The 25,946-nt window shown below is 60.1% G+C and overlaps 1 protein-coding gene across 1 annotated transcript in view; it reads right to left on the reverse strand.

Moving 5' to 3' along the window:
• Positions 1–307: 307 nt before the first annotated feature.
• SLC6A3 (solute carrier family 6 member 3) overlaps positions 308–25,946 on the reverse strand; it is a 34,658-nt gene continuing 9,019 nt past the window's right edge. The window contains exons 5-15 of the mRNA XM_070476438.1: positions 23,733–23,871; positions 22,994–23,128; positions 18,582–18,685; positions 17,104–17,228; positions 14,540–14,652; positions 13,345–13,473; positions 12,321–12,420; positions 9,722–9,822; positions 8,447–8,614; positions 7,028–7,099; positions 308–721 (exon numbers count right to left, since the gene is read on the reverse strand). Coding sequence (XP_070332539.1) covers positions 698–721; positions 7,028–7,099; positions 8,447–8,614; positions 9,722–9,822; positions 12,321–12,420; positions 13,345–13,473; positions 14,540–14,652; positions 17,104–17,228; positions 18,582–18,685; positions 22,994–23,128; positions 23,733–23,871 — 1,210 coding nt within the window. The 3' untranslated portion in view covers positions 308–697. The remainder of the gene's footprint in view (positions 722–7,027; positions 7,100–8,446; positions 8,615–9,721; positions 9,823–12,320; positions 12,421–13,344; positions 13,474–14,539; positions 14,653–17,103; positions 17,229–18,581; positions 18,686–22,993; positions 23,129–23,732; positions 23,872–25,946) is intronic.

Consider the following 25,946-nt stretch of genomic DNA (forward strand, 5'->3'; position numbering starts at 1 on the left):
GTTGGGGGGTCCAGGCTAAGCCGCAGGGGCGCCCCTGCTCCTGGCAAGCTCGCCTTCTCTGTGGCTGGGGGTCTGCGGTGCGGTGACCGCGAGCTGGCTGGGACCCACGTCAGGCGGGACAGTAGGGGTCCACACAGGTTTTACTGAATCTTCTCTCAGCTACAAGGAAATAGGCAGCACCTCCGCCTCCCACCCAGGCCCCTGCCCGTGGGGGCTCGGACTGGACCCATATGATGTGGGGACGTGTGGACGTGCCGCGTCACCTTTTGTGTGGCTTCTCCCATTTCACGGCTGCACAAGAAGGCCACACATGACACTTGGGTTTTTTAATATGAGCAAAACAGAGGGTCTAGGAAGCTATTGCGAGCGCTGGGATTCTCAGCAGAGAACCCGTAACCTATAATTATTGTTATTTCTCCTCCACACTCGGACCTGCAGCGTGGCCTGAGCTCCAGGGGGCCCTGGTGGGCTGGCGGGGGGCAGGCGGCGGCTCTAACGCATGGAACACAGCGCAGTGGTTTCTACCTGCGGGATGAGCACAGACTAGGGGGTCAAACAGCGACAGGTGGACGGCGGGTCATCCCCCGGGGCACAGAGGGTGCGGCCCATCCAGGGAAAGATGTGTGCGTGTCCGGGGCGGCCCTCCTCGCCCTGGTCCTTGCCGATGGCGCCCAGCAGGTCTTCCTCCTCCATCCACCTACACCACGAGCCAGTGGCGGAGCTGCAAAGGAAACAGGGTTTGCTGAGACATGAAGTGAGGTGCCCCTTGGACAAAGGCAGCTCCTGGGCTGGGGGCCCTGCCGTAGCTCGGGGGTGGGGACCAGGGCAGCTCCTGGGCACCACGGACCTGACACCCCGGTCGCTTCCTGGAGGGAAGTCACTACTTCACAAAGAGCATGGCGGCCTCGAGAGGCCAGAACGTGGCCCCACGGCCCCGGGCGCCGTGGCCTCCGCTGTGGGCAGACACCAGACGCCGCAAGCCTGGGAGGGTCCCAGAGCGCACACCGCCAGCCCGCCTGCAACCTGTGATCCCCCTGGCCCCCAGCAGTGGCCTCATCCTGGGGTCTCCAGGCCCGTCCCGGGGGAGCCCTGCGCCCCGCAGCCTCTCTCCTGGGGCCTCCGGTCCTGTCCCATCCCGGGGGAGCCCCGCACCCTGCAGCCTCTCTCATGGGGCCTCTGGTCCTGCCCCGGGGGAGCCCCGCGCCCTGCAGCCTCTCTCCTGGGGCCCCCGGTCCCGCCCCGGGGGAGCCCTGCGCCCCGCAGTGCCGGCTGCTTTGTGTGACCCCACAGGTGTGGGATATGGCCTCGTTCCCGGTTCGGGGGATAGGTGAGGTGGACAGGCCCCTATTTAGCTGTCCACAGATGTCATTGCCTGTGATTACCCAGCTGTTAGTTCAGCCTGTTTCTGAGCACAAGCCACTAAATGGCAAGAACTGAGTGTTTGTAAGCATTTCCAAACAAAGACGTGCAGGGCTTGTTTCAGATAGTGCCGGCCATCGCTGGAGGGGGCAGGGGGAGAGGCGGCTCCACTGCAGGGCCCTCCCCAACCCTCTGGGGACCAGCCTAGGACACACTACAGCCCCAAAGGCCGCCGGAGGACAGGGCCTGGTGGGGACGGAGCAGCAGGGGCCGGGGCCGGGACGGTGGCTGCGTGGTGACCTCAGGCCAGCGCCGAGGCCGGGGTGGGGGGCACACTGGGGACTCCCAGCTGGGACCCAGCCCCGGGATGAAGTGGCCCTCTGTCCCAGCCACGGACAAGCCCAAGGCAACCTTCTTGGGAGGGAGAAGAGGCCTCTCAGAGGTCCCACAAGGGCAGCTTGAGCCGTGAGCCGGCGACCAGGACACCAGAAACACAGCAGTGGGCAGCAGGAGCCAGAAACTCCAGTTCAGGCCCCTGGACCAGAGAGCTGGCAACATTCAGGGTGCTGGGCAGCCGTGTGAAAGACGGCTTAGAGGGGACACGGCCACAGAGCCGCACAGCTCAGAGGTCAAAGGCTGCTTCCTGAGCAAGACGAGAACAAGGCCCCTGTCAGCGAAGGGGCACAGGAAGGGGGTGGTGATGGAGCTTTCACAGTGGGGGGTACGGGGGGTGGGCAGGGCAGTGTCAGAGAGAATGGCCAGAGAGACAAAGAGATTCCTGGTCCAGGGATTCCTTGGTGGTCCAGTGGTTAGGACTCGGGGCTTTCACTGCCGAGAGCCTGGGTTCAGTCCCTAGATGGGGAAGTAAGATCCCATAAGCTGCGCAGCGCAGCCAAAAAGAAGGAGAAACAATGGTATTTCTGGTCCAGATGGAGTAATGGGGACCTAATAGACTCCACCATCCAAAACCACTTAAAATGAACAATATATATATAATGCATTTTCAGACAGCAGGAGATTGGATGACCAAGGACAGAGACACCAAGAAAGACCAGGAGGATGAGGCATCCAGCTGCTCCCTCTCGCAGCCTCCAGGGACTTTCCAGCAGCAGCGTGGGGTGGGGAGCCCGGGGGGGCAGTGAACCGGGGGCTAGTGAGATGGGGTGAGCGTGGGAGAGCCCCAGGGGGCTGCAGTTCCCAGGACGGAGCTCCAGAGGGGCGGGCGCAGCACTCAGAGCTCTGGGTATCCACACGGGGACACAAGGGTTCAGCTGAATGCTCAGGCACTCGAGGCAGGAGAGACCCTCCCAGCAGGACTCGGGGAACATTTCCCAAACTTAGAGACTGGGAGCTGAGCCTGCCCCACAGCCAGGCGGCAGCATCTCATGGGTCTCAGGGAGCTGACTAGAGTGTTCCCCGAGGTCTTTCTCCAGTATCAGGAGCACAGCGAGCCCCACATCCTATGCGGCAGTGGTCCCACCTAACAAGTCTTCACAAGCAAGTCCCCCAGAGATCAAAGTGTCTCCAAGTAACTCAGTGATGACCCAGAACAGAGCTCCAGAATATCTGGTGGTGGTTTAGTCGCTAAGTCGTGTCCGACTCTTGTGACCATAGGGATTTCAGCCCTCCAGGCTCCTCCGTCCATGGGATTCTCCAGGCAAGAATAATGGAGTGGGTTGCCATTTCTTTCTCCAGGGGATCTTCCCGACCTGGGGATTGAACCCAGGTCTCCTGCATTGCAGGCAGATTCTTTACCACTGAGCTACAAGAGAAGCCCCCAGAATATATAAAGGAACACAAATATATCTAGGCTCTAACATGGTAAAACTCACAATATCTAGAATTCAGTTAAAAATGACTAGACATGCAAGGCATCAGCAAAATTCAACATCTTATGAGAAAAGTCAACTGATGCTGACCCAGAACAGACACAGATGTTAACACTGGCAGATGAAGGCCTTGCACAGTGATCATACCTGCACTGCACATCCAGAGAGTTAAGCAGAGGCATGACTGACATAAAATGTCCAGGGTGGACTTCTAGAGGTGAAAACTACTGTGTGTGAAATGACAGATCCACTGAGTGGGCTTATCTGCAGCTGGGGCTTTACCGAGGTGAAAAGCTAATGAACTAAAAGCAACAGAAAGCACGCGAAATGAAACACACAGAGGAAGAGAATTAAAGAGCCTAAAGTGTGTAATCGGAACCCTTGAAGGTGATGAGGCAGAAAAAATGGAAGAAATGACAGCAAATATTTCCAAATACACTGAGAACTGTAAACTCACAGTTCCAAGAGGCTCGGGGGACTGTGTGTATAAGAAGCATGAATCCTGGTGCGTGACCACGCTCTGGAGAGATGAGCTCCAGGACTCAGCATGAAGCCCTTTCAATAAAGTTAAAAACGACCGAGACCAAACAGTTCACTTCTCAGGAACCGAGCGGTACCCACAGATGGCACATAACCACACAGCCGAAAAGGCCCAGGAGACGACCAGCTGCATCGAGATGGTGTTGACTCCGGGGGCAGAGGAAGGCTGGCGCGGAGGGGGGTGTGAACTGCTGTCAAGGCGGGGCTTGCACGGTCGTTCACAAGGGTGTATTTTGTCATGTGGCTAAATAAATGAGAAACAGCCACGTGGAGGCCAATGCACAATGGAGCACCTGGACACAGAGCCTAAAAGACCCCTGGCAGAGGATGAGACCCCGAGGGGCCAGGGAGACGATCACACACAGAGCCCAGGACGGTTGCATAGAGGCGAGGGGTGAGGTTTAACATTCAGCTGCAAAACTCCCAGAACTCACTAACAACAAGAATTTACAGACCCCGGACACACAAAATGTTCTGGGAGGGATACGTAAATAAAACTACTTATAACAGTTTTGTAATAATACAAATAACAGAAATCTGTGCTCAGACATATCACAGGGAGACTGCAACCAGCCCCAAAGGTAAAGAAAGCTGGACGGGTCCCGGGAACATAGAGGACACAGATCCCGCCCACAGGACATGGAGACCCTGCCCACAGGAGACCTCGCCCACAGGACATGGAGACCCCGCCCACAGGACATGGAGACCCCGCCCACAGGACATGGAGACCCCGCCCCACAGGAGACCCCGCCCACAGGACATGGAGACCCTGCCCACAGGAGACCTCGCCCACAGGACATGGAGACCCCGCCCACAGGAGACCCCGCCCACAGGACATGGAGACCCCGCCCACAGGACATGGAGACCCTGCCCACAGGAGACCTCGCCCACAGGACCTCCCGTCCCAGCAGGGCTGTGGGGAGGCAGGTGGAGAAGCCCTGTCGTCAGAATGCTGAGAGACGGTAACTCAATCGAGAACCGCATGGCTGCACAAACTCTATCATAAATGAGGGCAAAGTAAAGGCACTCACAGATACACGATGTTGGTAGAGACCAACGCAATACTGTAACGCAATTATGCTTCAATTAAAAATAAACAGATTAAAAAACACTCCCTTAGAGGAACATCTGAAGGATACTTTTTGAGAGGCAAGAAATTGATCTTTCAAGGAAAGATGTAGATGCCAAAAAGTACAGTGAACAAATAAATAAACACTGGACGTGCACACTCGTCCAGAGGAGTTTCTGGAGAAAACAGCGATAACAACAATAGTAACAGTGCCTAATTTGTGGGTTAAAAAAGACATAAATGCAACACTGGCTAACAATAGCTCATTATTAATTAAGAGCTCACTCACTGGAAAAGACCCTGATGCTGGGAAAGACTGAAGGCAAAAGGAGAAGAGGGCAGCAGGGGATGAGATGGTTGGATGATATCACTGCCTCAACAAACAAGAGTTTGAGCAAGCTCCAGGAGATGGTGAAGGACAGGGAAGCCTGGTGTGTTGCAGTCCATGGCGTCACAAAGAGTCAGACATGACTTAGCGACTAAACACCAAAATTATTAATTATTAGTATCATTACTCAATAGGAGGAAAATTTAAGTCCTTGTGATAATCAGGATGGGGGTTCATATAATGCTTAACTTTATACTTGAAGAGAAATATGCTTGTTACAGGGACTTCTCTGGTGGCTCAGTGGGTAAGACCTGCCTTGTAACGCAAGGGACATGGGTTCAGTCCCTGGTCAGGGAACTAAGACCCCACAGGCTGTGGAGCAACTAACCTGGGGGCCTCAACTACTGAGCCCGTGCACTCTGGAGCCCACCTGCCACGACTAGAGAGTCCGTGCACTGCAATGAAATATCCCACATGACAAAGCTGTGTCAGCAAATAAAGATCACACACAGCCAAATAAGTAAATACTTAAAAAATGGTCCGCATCAAAAAAATCTTAAAAGAAATACACATAGTACAATTTTAAAAACAAGCATAAAATTTATAAAGCATATAAGTTTCAAACAAATAGAGAGGAAAGAGTAGAATAAGAAAACAAATCCTCCAAAATCAATCATAAAAGACAATAAAGGAGAAAAATAGACATCAAAAAAATGGAACAGAGTTAAAAAGATAGCAGAATCAAGCCCAACCATATCAGTAATCACAACAATGGTAAATAGATTAATCTGCCCAATTGCCAGACTAAAATATTTCAGTGTATTCGAGGTTTGCAAAAGACACCTACATTTTAGGATGACTGCAAAGTTGGAAGTTAAAAGATTACAAAAGACATTTTACGTAAACTCTAAAGACACCTTGTGCAGCTATAGTCCTCTAGACAAAAAGGACTTTAAGAGCAAAAGTACCTCAAGGGCGAGAGGACAGGCTGAGTTACGAGGAAGACTGATAATCCTGAGCCCATATCAGTCCCAGAAAACTGGTTCAGGTCAGATAAAGTGGAATCCAGTAGAACTACAGGGGAAAACGGACAAATACGGTTTCACGGTAGGATATTCCATAAATGTCTCCTGATTACTGATGGCCGAACAGAGCTGAAATGGGCAAAGTCGTAGAAGATTTGAACAACACAGTTACCAGCCTGATCTAATGGACAGAAGGAGAATTGTGTATCAACACTTGGAGAAGACATCTCATCTAAAAATACAAGCGACATTTATAAAAGCTGGGTAGGTACTTGGCCACAACGGAGCACTAACAGACTTCAAAGAATGGGTAAAAAGGTGTCTGAACACAATAAAATTAATTTAGAAAAGAATAACAAAAAATAGACCATCCCCATGTATTTGGGGGTTTCAGACAGAGTTACAAGCTACTCATGGGTGGAAGAAGTCACAACGAAAACTAAAATATGTTTAGAACTAAATAATAAACAAAATGCTATGTTAAAAGCTATGGAATGCAGCCACCAGAGTATTTTGTGGGAAATTCTTAGCCTTGAATGCTTATGTGGGGAAAGAAGAAAGGTTGAAAATTAATGATCCAGGGTCTAAATTAAGAAGTTAGTTAAGGTGTGACAGAGTAGACTAATGAAAGTAGAAGAAATAAAGACATCAGAGTTGGAAGGAAGGAGACAGAAGACAAAGCTCGAACAGCGTGTCCTGCGCCAAGTCAGCCACCCTGCAGTCTCCGGAAGCGACGTTCTCTGTCCGTTAATCCCGCCCAGCCATGCCCCTTGCAGGCTGTCTGAGCCAGTGTCCGCTTGCTGGAGGGACTGGGCCGGGCAGCGCCTGTGGCCGCCGCTGGCGTCCTGGGGCGGGAGGAGCCCCCCGAGGCACTCACCGTGAACTGGCGCACCTCCCCGCTGTCCACCCGCTCGTGCTCCGTCTCGGGCGTGATGGCGTAGGCCAGTTTCTAGAAGAGAAGGGGCTGCCGTGGGTGCCGGCCCAGCACAGTGGGCTGGTCCGGGGTGACCGACACGCAGGGCAGGGGCTGACGGCCAGGTCTCCTTAGGCCCTGGAGGAAAGTCCAGGCCAACCGGAGGGAACCAGGATTGGGCGTGGAGTCTCGGTGGCGGACCCTGCGGACACCGGGGCCCGCAGGGTCCAGCAGCTCCTGGGGCTCCGCGGGGTGGGGGTCAGGAGGCCCCACTGTCCGTCTCTCACAGCCAGAGGGGACGCTGCTTCCCCCCCGCTGCCTGTCCCCCTGGACAGCTCCCCCCGGGCCTCTCAGCAGCTGGACCAGGGACTGTCTGGGGCCGGGCATCCCCTCCGGTTGTCACTGAGCCCCCCACCTCAGTGCTGAGATTCTAGGGAGCAGAGTCTGGCCGGCGGGAGGTCCAGCCCACTGGCCTGCAGGCCCCCCTCCCCAGCCCGCATAGAGGGGTCTCTCCCAGGGCCAGTTCTCTGCAGGGCTGCCGCCTGGAGGCCAGCGAGGGGGCTGTGAGCGGGGCCTCCACTGCCTGACACTGCTGCAGCCGCAGGGGCCTGGGCTGGGCCTGCCTGACGATGAGGGACGGGCCGGGGGCCAGCCAGTGAGGGGCCCCCGCCTCTGCGTCCAAGCCAGAGAGATGCTGCGTGGCCCTCGGGGAACGCTTGGACCTGCTGGGTATAGCCAGGGGCTTCACTCCCCGTGTTCCTCAGAGAGACTGGGATCGGGCACCGAGCAGCGTCTGAGGGCTCCGAGAGCACGTGTGGGGCTATGGTCTCCATCTCTTCTTCCAGGAATCCCGGCGCCACAGTGGGAGGCAGACAGACCCCTGTGCTCGGGTCACAGGTCACCCCCCACACCCCGCTCCACAGGGGACACAGCAGTGGGCCTGACGCAGAGGCCCAGCCACCTCCGCCCTCATGGAGGTCCTGCCTGGCGTCCCCACTGCCCTGGCTCAGCCCTGGGTGGGCTTGGTCCCGAGTCCGTCCCGACCCTGAGACCATGACCGTCCGCACAATGCAGAGCGGGCGTGCTCACACCCAGAGACACCCGCAGGCGAGGACACACATGTGCCTGCCCACGTGAGGACACACAGGCTCACACACACGACACAGCCAGAGAGACACATGGGTGTAGATACACACACAGGCACAGCGCCCGCACCCCCAGCCCTCATGCCTAGCATAGTCACCGCCCACTCCAGACTCTCCTGCTGGTCCGAGACCAGCCGGTGGGAGTAGGCCTGCGAGTCCCACCTGACCTCGCCGACAGCCTCGAGCAGGAGAGGGGGAGAGGGGAGAGCAGGAGAGGGGGCCCTGTGCAGGTACGCACCTCCCTTGAGGAGCCAGGCAGGCTGCAGAACTTGTAGGCGGCGTAGATGGGGACCACAGACATGGAGGACGCAGCGATGGCCCAGCCCAGCGCGTTGGCCCACTCGGGGAAGACGTAGGCTCCGTAGTGCGGGGGCCTGAAGGTCGCGATGCTGACCACGACCACAAACTGAAACCGAGCAACAGGGTCAGGGGCAGCTGGGGCCAGGGGCTCCCGAGCGGGGACTTTGGAGGAGGCTCCCCCACACGACAGCCTGAGGCAGCAGGCCCTGGCGCTGGGGGGCACATCCCCCTGCGTCTCAGGGCTGATGGGAGGGGCTCTCTCGCTGCCCTCCATAATCCCCGGGTTACCACGTGGGGAGAAGCAGGACACCTCGCTGTCTGGAAGCAGGAGCGGTGACCCCTGAGTGGGCTTGGACCAGGAGCCTCGCCTCCGCTCCACGTGCTCTCCTGCTGGCCCTTGGGGGTTGGGGCTGCCCGTATCCCCTCACACCCGGGGGGCTGGGCTGGCTGGGTGGGGGAGGGGGCTGAGATCTGCTGGTCCCCATCTGCCTGGCCTCTGTGCTCAGGGCTGGACGGCCCCATTGGGTAGGGGGGACAGTCAGGGGTCCTGAGCCACCGGAACTTGGCCGCGGTCACCCGGCCCTGCAGCCGTGGTCACCCGGCCCTGCAGCCGTGGTGTGGACGCACGGCCGGGTTCCAACCAACAGGCCGCAGGGGTACTTGCCCCCGAGCCTGAGCCTGCCCAGCCTGGCCCAGACCAGGAGCAGTCACTGCACGTGTCGGGGAGGCCCAGGCTCGCGCCGTGAGTGAACCCCGTCCACTCCCGTGCCGCCTGGCGGCCGGGCGCCCACTGACCCCGAGGCTGACTGCCCTCCCCGGCCTCCAGGCAGAGAGCGGCTGACGACCTCCGCGCTCACAGGTCTCAGCTGGGCGAGGACTACCCTGGCCGCCCGCGTGGCTGTCTCGGTGGGCCCAGGGTGGGGGCCACGCCTTCAGGAGACCCGAGGGTTTGGGGGGCCAGCCCGCCCTCCCGGCCGAGCTCCGAGACCTGCGGACTCCCGCCCTGGGGGGGTTGTCCTGTAACAGCGGGGAGCCCCTCCGGGGGGGGGGTTGTCCTGTAACAGCGGGGAGCCCCTCCCCCAGCCTCAGGCACACGCGCCCCCGCTGGCCCCGGGGCAGGCGGGAGGGGCCGGAGGGTGGGCGGGGCGGAGGGGCCGGAGGGTGGGCGGGGCGGAGGGGCGGAGGGTGGGCGGGGCGGAGGGCGGGGCTTCACCAGGAGGAAGCAGGGGCTGACGAACTTCCAGCACAGCCGCCAGTACAGGCTCGGCCGCCGCCCGGTCATCTGCTTGATATCGTCGCTGAATTGCCACACACCTGCAGGGGCCCAGGCAGGGCGTCAGCGCGGCCCGCCCGCAGACAGGCCCCCCGCCCCCCGGAGCCCGGCGCTCGGTGCTGCCAGGCCGCCTGGGGGGTCACGCCGCCCGCGCCTGTGCGCGTCCCCAGGGTGACCCTGCGTCACTGACGGCCGCCAGGGAGAGCCTGTGGGGCTCCCACCCTCCTCTCCGAGGCCCGCGGCCACCCCTGCCTCCCCTCCGTAATGAACATTTTTTTCCTTTACAAAATTCACGGTAAAACATACATAACGTGAAGCTTTCCGTGTTAACCACTGCGCGCGCACAGCTCAGCGGCTTGAAGCACAGTCAGCTGTGCGGCCATGCCCGCGACCATCCCCAGGCCTTCCTCACCTTCCCCAGCTGAGGGCCCGGCCCCTCCCGGTCCTGCTTCCAGCCTCTGTGACCCTGGCCCATCCAGGGACCTCCCGGGGGAGTTGCCCTTCTGTGACCGGCTCGTGTCCCCGAGCACAGCGTCCTGTACACGCCCCCACGCAGGAGCAGCTGTCCGAGTGTTCCACTGCTTAGGGCTGAACTATATCTCATTACACGTATACAGTCATCACATGGTAGGGGAAGCTCCTGCTAGAAGCTGGATGGGCCAGTTTCTCCAGATCTCACGATGATTTCTCCCACCCTGCGGACAGTCTCACGTCACACACAGGGACATCAGAGAGACAGCTCCACGCAGGATTCCCTCTGCACACCCGGCCCCATCCCCAGACCTCGGATCAGAGGGGGAGTGAGGAGGCAGGGTGGAGGCTGAACCTAAAGGCCCGCAGAGACGGGGTGTCCCCCAGGGCCTCCCGGGCAGGTCCGGGACAGGCAGCCCCTCCCATGCCGGCCCATCCGGAGACCACAGGGACCTTAGGGCACTGAGAGGCCAGCGTGCTCTGGCTGTGAACTGCTTTCTGCAGAAAGCCCGGTCTCTGCCTTCGGAGGCTGTGGGGAGCGTGTGGTTGCGGCAAGGCCACCTCCCCTGGGCCTCCACCAGCTCTGCTGTGTTCATGGCTGCTGGATACCTTTGCGGCACTTTCTTTCTCTGAGGTTTTATTTTGGGATGTTGTTGTTCAGTCGCTCATTCGTGTCTGACTCTTTGCGACCCCATGGACTGTAGCATTCGAGGCCTCCCTGTCCTTCACCATCTTCCGGAGCTTGCTCAAACTCAGGTCCATCGAGTTGGTGATGCCATCTCACCATCTCATCCTCTGTCGTCCCCTTCTCCTCCTGCCTTGTCTTTCCCAGTGTCAGGGTCTTTTCCAATGAGTCAGTTCTTCACATCAGGTGGCCAAAGTATTGGAGCTTCAGCATCAGTCCTTCCAATGGACATTTAGGGTTGATTTGGGGAGATTACAATCTAAAACTGTAGATGAGGTGTTGATTCCAGGTGCCGGTGAAAGTACAGAGAGGCTGATATTTCCCTTTTCTGTAGAAAAGGGAATGTAATTGGAAAAACGTTCTTGGAATACGAACTATTTGTCTGTTAAGCCTCTCAATGCTAGAGTGCTTTTTGGGTTATAACTCCAGGGCTGAAGCAGAGGTCGTGACCCCTCACGTGGCACCAGGGCTGCCTCAAGATTGCGGTTCTTGAACAGCACAGACCTCTGGCTTTGGCCGGAGCGCACACACATGCAAGAAGTATGCCTGTTATCTTGGGCCTTCATGGCTAATGTCCTCAAGAATGCCTGGTCAGGTGAGCCAAGCGGTACCAGGACCCAAGCTCCGGGAGAGAAACGGAGAGCTAGCCCGGGGTTTACGGGTGGCGGGCCGGGAAGGACACAGCTTCTGCAGGGCGGCTTTCTGTTGCTGTCAGACTTGCATCAGGACATCCAGGGAAACACGGTGGACACGCAGGAGGGGCAGGGGCACACGGCTGCAGGCTGGGCCTCTTCTGGGGACCACCTGCTGACCAGCTGGTCCCCCACCCTGAGGGGCTCCCAGTCCTAACGCACGGATGAGTGCTGGACCCGGGAGAGGGGGGTCAGGAGTCCGGTAGAGCCGTCGTGCGGAGTCAGGAGCTCTGGCCTGAGACTGAGCGTTGGCGCACGTACTGAACATTACTGTCTCTTCCCTCCCATCAGCTCAGGGCCCTGGTGACCCGTGCCCAGTGACACGTCCCCTCGGCCAGCTCCCCTGCCTCCCTGGTGCCGGGGCTCTGCTCAGCGGGGCGCAGAGACTGCCTCCACCGGCAGGCGGCACCCAGAGCCGAGCATGTCATCCTCTTCCAGGCCCAGCCCAGGATCACACCGAGTGCCCTGACCACAGGGGAGCTTCAGGGTGCCGTCCAAGCTCACTGCCTTCACGGATCCAACCGAACAGCCTCAGCCAAGCCCCACTCTGTGATGCTAGCCTGCCCACGACGCAGGGCCGCTGGGTGCCCAGTGACCAGCCCGAGGATGCTGGGCTGACCGCTCACAACGCAGCAGAGGCGCTGGTCCCACCAGTGGGAGCGTGCCATCCCACTGAGGGCTCTGCTCTTACCGTAGAACCAGGCCACCCCGATGACCTCCATGAGCACCCCGAAGAGGATGGACGTGCCGGCCGCAAAGTGGTCCAGCAACGTGAAGACGTAGATGCCGCCCTGAGTGGGGGGACGGAGGGGAGCACCTGCTAAGCTCGGGGTGCCTGCAGAAGTGCTCCTCCGAAAACAAGAACCTGGCCTGAGGTGCCAGCTTACAGACACCTTCTATTTTTCTCTCTATGGAGTGTCACTCAGGAAAGAAACTTAAGTTCAGTCCACGAGCAGCCACGTGGGAACCTGGCTATTACAAAACAACCAACCTCTCCCCCGCTTTTCCAGGGTTCCTGGTACAGTCAGGGATGAAAACCGGTAAATGCCAACCATGGCAGAGCCTCTGTGATGAAGGGGGCCCTGGGCCCCGCCCCCGGAGAAACCTGTCCCAAGCCCGGGTGAAAGTGAAAGTCGCTCAGTCGTGTCCGACTCTTTGTGACCCCATGTCTTATATAGTCCATGGGATTCTCCAGGCCAGAATACTGGAGTGGGCAGCCTTGCCCTTCTCCGGGGGATCTTCCCAACCCAGGGAGTGAGCCCAGCTCTCCTGCACTGCAGGCAGATTCTTTACCAGCTGAGCCCCCAGGGAAGCCCAAGAATACTGGAGTGGGCAGCCTTGCCCTTCTCCGGGGGATCTTCCCAACCCAGGGATCGAACTAGTGTCTCCTGCATTGCAGGTGGATTCTTTACCAGCTGAGCCCCCAGGGAAGCCCCCCAACCCTCTTGCCCCACAAACCCAAGGGCGCCTCGCAGGGAGCTATCCAGGTGCTGAAACACTGGGGACCAGGCCCTCAGGCGCCTGGGGCCTGCATGCGACCGCGGGGGCTCTGAGTGGCCGTGGGCGCCGCCCTGCCTGACTCAAGGCCACCGGGTATGTGAGCACGGACACCCGTGGGTCATCACAGGCCACGGGTTGTTGGTGGGGGTGGGGGCGCCCCGCTCTGCCGCAGCAGGCGCTCACGAGATGGCGTCCGGGGCGGCGCGGGCACTCACGCTGGTGACGCAGAGAAGGGACAGGAGAAAGGTGGCCAGGACGACGAGCAGCGTGAAGAGCTCCCGGTGCCGCCGCAGCAGCTGGAACTCGTCGGCGAGCCCGGTGATCACGGACTCCATGCCGCCCATCTGCAGCCGGGACAGAGCGGGGGCTGGGGGCCGCCTGCGGCGTCTCCACCCACGTGCTCAGCTGGGAGCCGCACGGGGTCCCAGGGGGCAGAGAGCACCCCTGGCCCCCAAGGGCTGCTCCCCCATACGGGCGTCTCCACCCACGTGCTCAGCCGGGAGCCGCACAGGGTCCCGGGGGGCAGAGAGCACCCCTGGCCCCCAAGGGCTGCTCCCCCGACACGGCCACTGGAGACGGAGGACGTCCCGCCCTCTGGTGGGGAGCTGCGGGGCCAGAGTCACACCACCCCCTGCGTCGCCACAAAGGCTCAGCTCCGCCCGGCTTCTCTAAGCAAGTGTCTGCCCCACGGCACAGCTGAGTTCTGTTCCCAGGAGGCCTGGCCTGGCCACTGGCTGTGTCCTCTCTGACGCGGCCTTCCTGACTCTCAGCACTGTCCAGAGGGGGTGTCTCCAGGAAGTCTGGCCTCCAAGAAGCCTCTGCCCTGCTCTTTTGGGACTACCTCCTCTGGGGCTGGCGGGACTCACCCACCATGGGTGGTGTCCACCCAGGGGGCGGGTGAGAAGGCTGACTGGGAGAAGCAGCTTTCACAGGGGAAGGATTGGGGGCTCCTTCCTCCTTCCAGGAAGCTGGGGGGAGGGGAACACGGGACCTGAGATCTCAGCTGCTGGTGCCCAGAAGGCTGCGTGGAGGAGGAGCATGAGGGAGTCTGCCTCCCCAGGGCCCACAGGGCCACCACAGGATGGATGTCCAGTGGGCCAGGTGGGAGCCTTTGCCCCCCCAACCCTGAAAGGGCACCCCCCCATGCTGGCGGCCACGGGGCAGGCAAAGCTGGAGTCAGGCCGGGCCTCGCTGGGTGCTGTGTGGCCCCCATTTCCTGCAGCACCCTACTCTCCCCCCACTGCCAGGGACTCGCCCCGCTCCCAGGGGCAGCAGGGGAGAGCTGGTCTGAAGAGCCCTCCCCAGGAACTGTGGGGCCCCGGGGGTCTCCAGGCTGGCCCCAGAGGGCGGCAGGTGAGCTGGCTGTCCCCAGCGGGGCCCCAGGGCACGCGGAGCGTGGAGATCACTCACGGCGCTGTCGATGCCCAGGGTCAGCAGCATGACGAAGAAGACCACGGCCCAGATGGACGACAGCGGAAGCGTGGCCAGCGCCTCAGGGTAGATGATGAAGATCAGCCCAGGCCCTGAGAGCAGACCCTCCGTTTACCCCGGGCTGACCTTCCGGGTACCCCCCGCCCACAACCCGGCCCTAAGGTGGTGCAAAAACTGCTCTCCTTGCAAAGCCCTCCCTCCTTGAGTTCAGGGCCCAGGACTCTGGAGCCAGGGCTCTGCTCTGTCCCCACTAGCCCTCGACCCTTTCCACAGCCTGTGCCCCTACAAGAGGGGGCACCCCAGCAGGGGGAGGGCGGGAGGGGCTGCCCGGGGGGGCCCTGTGCTTGGAGGGTGGGAGGGGCTGCCCAGGGGGCCCTGTGCTTCCTCTCTCCAGACCCTGGGGGCCTCCCGGTTGCTTTCCTGTGCCTGTTGCTCACACACTCACACTCACACTCGCTGTGGTCAGGCAGCCCACATGGTATTCTTTTCTGTGCCAGCATACGACTCTTAAGTGTGATCTTTAAAAACCACGTGCTGTTACAGAGATGCCACAACTTAGCGCGGCTTCTCCACGTGCTCCCTGCAACACGGCGTGGTTCTGTCCCCTCGGACTGTCTCTCAGACACACTTCTGGGAGTGGGGACACCGGGGCCCACGCCAGCTCCCTCACCCCCAGCAGGTGGGATCTGGGTGGAGGTGGGGAGGGGTGGGAGCGGTCAGGACTCGGGCACTTTGACTGCAAATGACCCCAGAGTAAAGAATATCCTCACAGGAAACTGCCAGTTGATCACTTTCAGGATTAGTTTTACAAGAAGTGCTGCGTGGCCTCTGAGAGCTTGCTCACGCACGTACAACTTACCAGTTTCTTGGTTCCCCGTTCTCAGTGGAGCCTGGGTCAGGCATCAGCCGATAGGAACGATAGGAATGGGCACTTACTGATGCTTCTAGAGCATCAAAGGCTGGAGCCAGGCTCCACCTCCAAGGTCTGTCAGGGGGCCTGGTGTTGACCTGGCCTCTGGGGCTCCCAACACCACAGGAAAGAGTGAAGTTTCTGATGCGAGTGGGACAGGAGGATGGTTTGAAAAGCCCTAAAGTCTAAGCACCAGGAGCCTGGAAGATGCCCATCAGCTTGGCTGGACTAAGGCCAGTATCCTCACCTCTCATTTTTGCTCCTGGGTTAATATTTCCCCCTGTTTTCTTGAGAATTAGAGCCATAAATGACATTTACTTTGCTTTTCTGGGAAATGCAATGAAGACGGTCAGCTAACTTTCAGGGGTTAATGGGGATTCTTGCAAACTATTGCTATTTATCATAATAAAGGGCAAAAGCTGGTGAAAATGCATAAATGCAATGGTGAGTAAATTCCACTGCTCCGTCCTTATTTGCATTAGGTTCCCTTTCCTGCCTTTATTGGATTTTTTTTCCTGGAGGAGAGTGGATTTGGAAGCACGTGGAAATCCATCCGGGTCCCCAGCTTTTCTGCCAGACTCAGAGGGGCCTGTCCGCCCGGCTCCAAACTCTGTTCCCCACTCTTTCCAAGTGGGGCTCCCACACTCGACAGATGGACTGATGGGCTGACCCACTGAGCGCTCAGGGCGCCAGTGGGATCAGGCCCCTGCTCTCCTTGGTTGCTCTGCCAACGTCACCCTCCTGCTCAAGAGTAAGAAGACCCAGGAGGAGAGGAGCACCCTGCAGGCCAGTGGGGCCAGCAGCGATTTCGGGCCCAGGTCCTGGACTGACCCAGTTCCAGACTGCCTCAGTCATGCCTTCCACCCAGGATCTAGCACCAGCAGACCTTCCCCCAACACGGAATGCCCAGGGCGCAGCAATCAGGGCCCTCCAGCACCCTGTTCTGGCCCAGGGGCCCCCAGTCCTCTCCTGCTGGCCCAGGTTGCTCCCCATGTCACCCACGTGTCGCCAGTCACTGGTGCCCACGACTCTGCTGCCCGCCCTCCTCCGCTGACCCCTCGTCTGCGGACACTCCTATCCGCATCGGCTGGGTGAGCAGGTTGGGAACAGGGGTCTCTGTCGCCACCGTGTGCCAGAGACTCCGGGGGTTTCTCTGCTATTACCCTACTCCCATGTGTATATGCCAAGGCCCCTGGAGGGCTGGGGGAAAAGCTTCGGAACAGAGTAACTGCTGGTGTCCAAACCAGCCCAGCCTCTTTCTGGCTGACCACACCGAGGTCCAGCGTCTGTGCCGCTTGGAACGGCTCCGAGCCCTCAGCTGCACGTCCCCCACCAGGTGGGGGGAACAGGATCCTCACCCTGCAGCCCAAGTGGCTGCAGGACCAACCGCGACCCGGCCTTGGACGTCCAGCAGGCAGGACTGAGGAGGCTGGAGCTGGGAGCGCATGGAGGCGGTGGGTGCTGTGTGCCCAGGTACCCTGCTCTCCGCTGCGTCAGCTGCTCCTGGGAAGGGCCCTGGGCGCCCGCACACGTCCCTCTCAGCTTCCAGGGAAGCACTTGAGAACTGGGTGGCCAGGGAAGCACTTGAGAACTGGGCGGCCGGGAGCAGGTGGGCAGGGACCTCACCACTCACCGTCCTTGGCCACATCCCCGATGGGCACGCTGTGCTTCTGGGCCATGTACCCCAGGAAGGAGAAGACCACGAAGCCAGAGGAGAAGCTCGTCAGTGAGTTGACGGAGGTGGTGATGATCGCATCTCTGCAGGAACAAGACACGCTGTCCCAGCCCGGCCGGGCGCCACTGCAATTTCCCGTCATTATTCGTAATTGGCTGTCTGGTGCCGGCGGGCTTGGGGCGCTCCCCAGACGTGCAGGCCGGCCCCTCCTGTGACCCCAGAGCCTGTCCTGGGCTGCCCTGCTGGAGGGAGGCTGGCGCCCGGTGACAGCGGTGAGCCTCCCACCTGGACCCCCTGCTGAGCAGCTCTGGGCGCTGGCCACAACGCTTGCCTGGGGACCAAGGAGCTCCTGGGACTCTCGACTCAGCGCTGATGGCGAGACGATCCCACAGGCAAAGCTGGGCTCTGGTGGGCAGCCCAGGTGACCATGGGCTCCCCACCATGACCCACAGGGCTGCCAGGCAGGGCTTGGAGATGCCTCCCAGGAAATTGTTAAGATGCAGGTGCTGACGTGGTGGGTCTGGTGGGCCCCCGATGCTGTGTTCCCTCTACATGCCTGGGGGTCAGGGATGCTGGCCCGGGGACCCCACTCTGAGGGCCGAGAATTCAGAGCAGGGAGGGGGCACTGCGGGGCCAGCCCTCCCAGGTGCCCGAGTGCAAGGACCTTCACAGACCTGGGTGGGCACAGGGTGAGCTCGGGAGCCGCTGTCTGGCCTGCCATCCAGACATCACCTCTGTGTGGACCTCTGGGTAGGGGTCAGTCTGGCCATTCTGCTGCGCACACTGCCTTTGTATTTTTAACCGCATTTTTATCCTCACGATATGAAAGAAGACAAATACTGGCTCAAAGGTCAAAGAAAGCAGTCCCGGAGGAAATCCTTTCTGTGTTTTTAGAAGGATTTTGGGCCGGCAAGTGGCTGCAGGCCGCTCAGGTCCTCCTGGGCCCGGCCGTGCCGGCTGGCAGGCTGCTGGGGCTCTGGCACGTGCCACGGCCACGCTCCTGCCTGTCCCGGTGCTGACTCTGCCGGGGGCTCCGCGGGGTCTGGGGTGCCCCGGGGCCCCGGCTCCCTCAGTGAAGGCCAGGTGGGGAGACGCACAGGCCCTTCCTTGTGGGGGACAGGGGTGAGGAGCCGGACCCTGGATGCTAGGAGGATGGGGCGGCTGAGCTGGGCAGAGGAGGGGCCTGGGGGGGCCTGAGAAGCCTCCCCCAGGGAGGAGACAGCGTCTTCCTGCTTCAAAGCCTCCCTTCAGCAGGAACTAGCCCTGGCCCATCGCTTCCCGTCTCATTTCCATGCGCGGGTTAAGGGGCTGTAAGCACAGCTCATTTCCCCTCCCCTCACCCAGGGACACAGAGTTTCCCGGTCAGGGACACTCCCCCCGCCGGGTCAGTCGCCCCCACGGGACTCCAGAGGCCTCTCTCAGAGCCCGGGGCTCACCTGTAGCAGTTGTTGGTGAACTTATTGTAACTGGAGAAGGCAATGAGCACCCCAAGGCCCACGCCCAGCGAGAAGCATATCTGGATGGCTGCATCGATCCAGACCTGCAGGAGCGGAGAGACAGGGTGAGCGGCCCCACAGGGAGACGGAGCGGGGTGAGCAGGCCCTGAGGGGATCCGGAGCGGGGTGAGCCGTCCCCACAGGGAGACAGAGCGGGGTAAGTGTTCCCCACAGGGAGACGGAGCGGGGTAAGTATTCCCCACAGGGAGACAGAGTGGGGTGAGCAGGCCCTGAGGGGATCCGGAGCGGGGTGAGCCGTCCCCACAGGGAGACGGAGCGGGGTGAGCAGGCCCTGAGGGGATCCGGAGCGGGGTGAGCCGTCCCCACAGGGAGACGGAGCGGGGTGAGCAGGCCCTGAGGGGAGCCGGAGCGGGGTGAGCCGTCCCCACAGGGAGACGGAGCGGGGTGAGCAGGCCCTGAGGGGAGCCGGAGCGGGGTGAGCCGTCCCCACAGGGAGACGGAGCGGGGTGAGCAGGCCCTGAGGGGAGCCGGAGCGGGGTGAGCCGTCCCCACAGGGAGCCGGAGCGGGGTGAGCCGTCCCCACAGGGAGACGGAGCGGGGTGAGCCGTCCCCACAGGGAGACGGAGCGGGGTGAGCAGGCCCTGAGGGGAGCCGGAGCGGGGTGAGCCGTCCCCACAGGGAGACGGAGCGGGGTGAGCCGTCCCCACAGGGAGCCGGAGCGGGGTAAGTGTTCCCCACAGGGAGACGGAGCGGGGTGAGCCGTCCCCACAGGGAGACGGAGCGGGGTGAGCCGTTCCCCACAGGGAGACGGAGCGGGGTGAGCCGTTCCCCACAGGGAGACGGAGCGGGGTGAGCGGTCCCCACAGGGAGACAGAGTGGGGTGAGCCGTCCCCGATGGGAGCGGTACCCGTGGGGCCACGGCCAGCCTGGGGAGAGGCGGGGTCATGGGTTGGGCCCTCAGCGCCACGGGCTCTGAGGAACAGTCATACTTAAACTCGGCATCACTGTCAGTGAGCAAATGTCACCCCAGGGAATAAACCTGAGCGGGCCTGAGGAGAAGGCGGCTGCGTCCTGGTGCGGGGCCTGAGGTCACTTCAGTGGGCCCACGACCCGGGTAAGAGCAGAATTTATGACAGGGCTGTGTGATGCTGGTGCCTCCACCCAGCGCCCGCCCCCCCCCCCCCAGCCTTCCCGTGGAAGCCCACGACGGCACACGCAGAAAGGCCCGTGGCGCCAGCGTGGCTCCAAAGCTCTGCACTCACTGGAGGTGGCACAGGTGACATCCGGGCAGCTGACACACGTGACCAATGAGGCCATGTGGCCCATACTGGACCGAGGCGCTATTTCAGACTTCGGACACAAACTGCTCGGGTCAGGGTGGTGCAGAGACCACCCTACGACCTGGTGATGGTGATGTGGGCGCCCCTGGGCCCTGCAGAGCCTGGGGCGGGGGTGAGGAGGACAGCGGACACCTGCCCTCGGGGATGGGCCAGGCCCGCTGCGTGGAAGGTGGGGATGGGCGGGTCCTGGGGGCTGTTCCCAAAGTCCCCCAGCCCGAGATGAGGCCTGTAGGCCAGGTTCCCTAGCTGTGACTTCAGAGCCCCTGACTGGGGGCACAGGGCAGCTGACCTGAGCATGACCCACTGAGGGGGCTGGACACGGAGTCCTTACACCAGGACCAATGTGGCTCAGTCCTCTGGGCAGCACACCCAGAGCCTCCGGGTCACCCCAACACTGAGAATAGCATGACCAGGCTTTAGCTCGAGGCCTGGAGTGGCTGAGTGGGCAGGGGGTCAAGGTGCTGGTTGTTGGGCAGCAGGCTTTTGCAGACACGGGCTGGTGGCCCGGGGACTGGGGGCCCCTGCCTTGTTGCAATCCCAGGTCCTCTGTGGCCAGTGGTCACCCCAGAGCCTTAGCACGTGTGGCTCACCCACCCAGAGGCACCTCCCGGCCATCTGTCCAGGCCTCTGCTCACTGCTGCCCCAGGACCCAGCCTGGGTCCCGCCCACAGCCCACCCTGGGACCCGCTGGGCAGCCTCTTGGGGCCGACCCAGGCCGGCCCTTCCTTTACTGCCTGGACTCATTCCCCCTGCTGGGATGGAGTCCCCCCTCCCCAGGACAGCACAGTGTGGGTCCCACCCCAGACCCCACCTGCCCAGCAGAGGGGCTCAAGAGCTGCAGATGAATGGCCGAGAGCCTGGACATGACCGAGGACAGGGGCACTGACCCCAAAGGGGGTGCCCTCGTCCCCATGAAGACCTACAAATGGCCCCCGGGAGATGGAGGTCCATCTCCATGTCAGAGGGCCTGTGGCGCCAGGGACACGAGAGGGGACAGAGCTGACGGTCCTTCTGCCCTGGCCACTCGCCCCCATCCTGCTGGCTTGCACCAGAGGGGACCCTGGCCAGGCCTCCCACTGTGGCCCCTGGACCGAGTCGCTACCTCTGAACCCCCAGGGGACAGACAGCCTGGGAAGGTGCTGGGGGCCTGCATCCCAATCTGAGCCAGCCCCTAATCACATCCCAGGGGAGTTAATGGGACCTGCCCTCACACTGCCCAGCCCCCAGGAAGATTCCAGGGCCACTCAACCTCTGAGGGAGGCCACCCTGACCCTGGGGAGAGGTGTCCAGGCAGCACTTGGGCCTGGAGCAGCCCCAGGGACAGCAGAGGATGGCTGCCAAGCTGGTGAGGCCCACCCCCGCCTCGTCCTGGAGGCGGCGGTGCAAAGGTCAGCCAGGACCCTGTGGAGGGGGGGACAGGAATGGCTCTGCCCTCTGAGCTGGGGGTGCAGGGACCAGGCCTTTGGGCCCAAGGGCTCCCAGGAACCCAGCGGTTGTGCACAGCTCTGTCCTGACTTTGTCCCTTCCTGCCCACGCTGACGGGATGTTAGAGGAGGGGACACTCAGGGCAGTCCCACTCCTCACTGCCTGCCACCGACGTCTGTCATCCACCCACCATCCACTGTCTGCCTGTCTGTTCCCTGTCATCCATCCATCTGAACTCTGCTGTCTGTCTGTCTTATCCGTCTGCCTATCAACCTCACCTGTGCCAACCTCTGGTCTCCACCTCCTTCTGCTTCAGAGACGAATCTGTTTACACGGCTGATAGCTGTTCTGTACGTTCTTCCCCCTGACACCTGACTCTTCTCTGATTTCCAGGTCACAACCCACCCGGCCTTTGACACCACGGCCACCTCCTCCCACCAGCACACCTCGCCCACTGTGGGGTTTCCCGAGGACGACACTCCACTGATGCATCGGCGCCCTGGGCCCAGCTCTGCGGTGGGGCCCCAGGACCTCCACTGACCTCACGCTCCCCTAGCCACCCGTGTCCGTCTCCCTTGGCTCCGTGGAGACACGTGTGCAGCTCTCATGGGCTTCACAGGTGGGCTGCCTTCCCCCTGTGGGCTTGTGGGCCCGTGGCCAAGGTGCCCTCCTCTCTCTGCTCCTCAGTGTCCGGCCTCCACTCTGCATCTCCCCTCCCCTGGGGCTCCTGGGGGCTCACAGCCTTGCCGACTGCCCCTTCTTCTGCTTTGCTCCCATTGCCCACAGCCCTCCCCTCCATGAGCGCTGCCCCCGACTCACAACCTGGCAGCGTTGGGGCCCCCACGCCCCAGCCGAGACTGCCCCTCCCAGTGGCCCAGTCTCCCCGGGTGGCTGTTGGGGCCCCATGTCTAGAGAGCTGCCCGAGTGTAGTCCACCTGGATTTCCAATGACCCCTTCTCCCGCCAGTGACCACCCCCACCCCCTGGGGCTGTCACCCTGCCACCTCTTCCTCTCTCTCTTCCTCCCCGGCCACCCTCCTCCACTGCCCCGCCGAGCCCTGGTATTTCAGCCCAGATGATGTCGTCCTTTGCTGAGGAAACCCGCAGCCGGACGGTGGACTGAGTTTGTCCACGAGATGGTCACATCACCACCTTGTGTGGGCATCGGGGTGTCTGACCACAAAGTCTGGTTCCCCGCGGTGGGACTCGTTCACGCAAGCCAGCACCTCAGCCCAGCTCAGGATATGCCGGGGCCAGAGCTCGGGCTTCGGTCCAGCTGGGCAACAACACCCTTGGGCACAGACGGCGCCCCACCCCCACCCCCAGGTGCTCATCTGAGGACCCAGGAGGGCTCCTCCAGGGAGTGGATAGCCCAGGTGAGGAGGCCAAGGGGCAGCTGCCCTGGCTTCTCCCTGCAGAGGCCGGGGTGACCCCTTCTCCTAATCCTCTTACCCTGGTCCCTTCAGCTCCGTGCTGTGCCCACACGGCCCCTTCTCACCTGGACAGTGAACTCTGCTGGGCGCGGCAGGTCACCCCACGCAAAGCGTTTCCTGCCCGAGATGCAGAAAGACTAACGGCCCACCTTGCCAGCCCCGCTGGACGGGCCGTGAGTGGAGGGTGCACTTACCGAGGCCTCACAGAGCCGGTGGAAGTCCACGCTCAGGTACGCTCTGATGCCATCCACGGCCCCCGGGAGAGTGATGCCTCGCAGGAGCAGTGCAAAGAGGACCACATACGGCATGGTAGCTGTGATCCACACGACCTGGGGAGAGCACGCGTCACGACTGCACTGGCCACCGTGGGCAGGGCTGGGCACAGGGTCACACTGATGGCATGTGCTCAGACAGAGGGCCTTGGATTAGCAAGCCCGGTGTCCCGGACAGTCCCAGGATGCCAGCTCAGCAAATGCCCCCGGAGAGGGACCGCCCAGTACCCTCTTTCCTGTTTGTCTCTCCCGGGGATTGAAACAGGACAGTCTGGCAGGGATGGGGCCTTCTCTGTCTGCATTTGGGCCATGGCTGTAGGCAGCAGTGTCTGGATTTCCAATGAGTGAGATGCGGGCGATTTGCATCTCACTGATTGTGCAAATGTGGATCGTGTGTGAAAGATGGACTCGGGGTCATGGGCGAGGCAGAGCATAGCACCACTAGAAGGCTTCGGGGGCTGGAACATGACTAGGAGTGTTAGCCCAAGTGATGGGTGCGTTTGGGCGATCGTTACTTTGGGCACCCAGACAAGGACTGAAATATCTTCATCAGCACAGATATTTTGTTGTGATTCCCCCTGTGCTGAAACCACTCTCCTGACACCATTCCTCAACCACAGCCACCTGTCCACTCCCCAGCTGGCAAGCCCTGCCCCCTCACCTTCCCGGACGTCTTCACCCCCTTCCAGAGGCTGAAGTAGAGCAGGACGATGACCAGCACCAGGCAGGAGGTAAGCTGCCAGCGGGGAGGGCCCAGGTCGTCGATTCCCTGGCTCTCGTGGAGGTGCAGCACGCCGCGCCTACGGAGGACGGGGATGCGGTCCTTCGGGCTGCCTCCCCGCCCTCGCCGGCCCAGAGACCTGCCTTCCCATGCAAGGCACGGCAGCAAGGCCCTGGCCTGACTGCCTGGGGACCCCTGTTCCCCGCTCCAGAACGGCCAGGCCCCCAGCCCTAGTGGAGACACAGGCCTACCCTCTCTGTGAGGAGAAGCAGGCAAATGCAGAGCTATAGTCTAGAGTTCAGCACGCCTGTCACAGCGGACAGACAAGGTGACGGTAAGGACATCGGAGCGGGCACGACCCAGCTGACACGTCCACCCACCAGCAGCAGGAAACACATTGTTTTTAAGTGCACGTGGAACACCCAGGGATAAACCACATACTGGGCAAGAAGACAAGCCTCAGTAGATTTAGAAATAATGAAGTTTTAAAATGTATTAGTTCACCAAGTCAGAATTAAGTTAGATGTCAATAACAGAAATGTGCCTAGAAAACCTCCAAATATTTCAAAATCAAAGAACAAACTTCTAAACATCTCCTGTGAGTCAAAGAAGAAATCACAAGGCACACAAGGGGATACTTTAAACTAGTGAAAATGAAAACATAACATATCAAACCTGAGGGAGACAGTTAAAGTGGCCTCTTAGAGGCTAGTTTGTAGCATTAAATATATAGCTTTCAAACCAGTCAATCCTAAAGGAAATCAGTCCTGAATATTTACTGGAAGGACTGATGCTGAAGCTGAAGCTCCAATACTTTGGCCACCTGATGCGAAGAACTGACTCACTGGAAAAAACCCTGATGCTGGGAAGGACTGAAGGTGGCAGGAGAAGGGGACGACAGAGGATGAGATGGTTGGATGGCATCACTGACTCAATGGACATGAGTTTGAGTAAGCTCTGGGAGTTGGTGATGGACAGGGAAGCCTGGAGTGCTGCAGTCTATGGGGTCACAAAGAGTTGGATATGACTAACTGAACAGCAGTAAATGTATATTAGAAAGTAGGTGAAGGTGGTTTTAATAAGTGTTTATGGAGTTGGAGTTATACAGGCTTATTTTGGGATTTCTGAAGGCTGCTCGCACTTTGTAGGACTTACAGCTTTACAACTTCGTGATTGTATTAATAACTACGTTGGCCTTTATGGTAGCCCACCAGGCTTTATATGGTGAGTTTAAATTCCAGAAAACCTTTTCAGACCTGACACTCACTGGAGCTTGTCTCAGGGAAACTCAGTCTTCACTGCTAGTAGGATCACCTGGGGGTATTCTTGGCGTGGTTTAATAATTGATTGTGTCGTTAGTGATCTTTGACTGCATTGTAAACCTTCAAAGACTGAAGCCTCTGTCCCGGGATCACCTCCAGCTACGGTTGGATGTCTGCTCCTGCTGACAGCCCTTCCTGGGGAGGGGCGGGCAGCTTTCCATCTCAAGCCTTCTCTTCCAGACGGGATTTCCAAACACTGCCCTAGTCAACTTTTTTTAAATTTTATTTTAATCCAGCTATCACATATATTCTTTCCTTTTAGCATTCTCAGTAATAAATCACTGACTAGTCAATTTTTTCCCCTCTATTTTTCTTATCTGAAAATCACTTACATAAATCAACTTTTTCAGCACCTCCCAAGCAAAAGGTGAAAGTGAAGGAAGTGTTCGTCACTCAGTTGAGTCCAGCTCTGCGACACTGTGGACGGTAGCCCGCTGGGCTCTCCAGCAAGACTGCTGGAGTGGGCAACCTTGCCTTTCCCCTAAGGTGAGGTCCCCAGGTGGTCTCACCTGGCACATTCCACATCTCTGACAGCTTTCTGAACGTTCTAGACAGCACCGAAATCCATCTGAGAACTGTAGGAAACACCCAGCTTGGAAACTTAGCCGCGGTTTTGTTGGTGAAACACAAACCTAGCTCCAGTGAGAGCTGTCTCTAGACATCTGAGTGGTGGGATGGGGTGGGGTTCTGGGGGGCGGGGCGCCCCCTGGGGTGGGGGGTCTGGGGGCGGGGCCCCCTGGGGTGGGGGGTCTGGGGGCGGGGCGCCCCCAGGTACTTGCCCATAGCCCGTCTGCTCTCCCCTTCTGGTCCCTTCTCTGCCATCACAGGCTAA

The sequence above is a fragment of the Odocoileus virginianus genome, chromosome 14 (assembly GCF_023699985.2).
Source record: "Odocoileus virginianus isolate 20LAN1187 ecotype Illinois chromosome 14, Ovbor_1.2, whole genome shotgun sequence".
NCBI classification, from domain to species: Eukaryota; Metazoa; Chordata; class Mammalia; order Artiodactyla; family Cervidae; genus Odocoileus; species Odocoileus virginianus.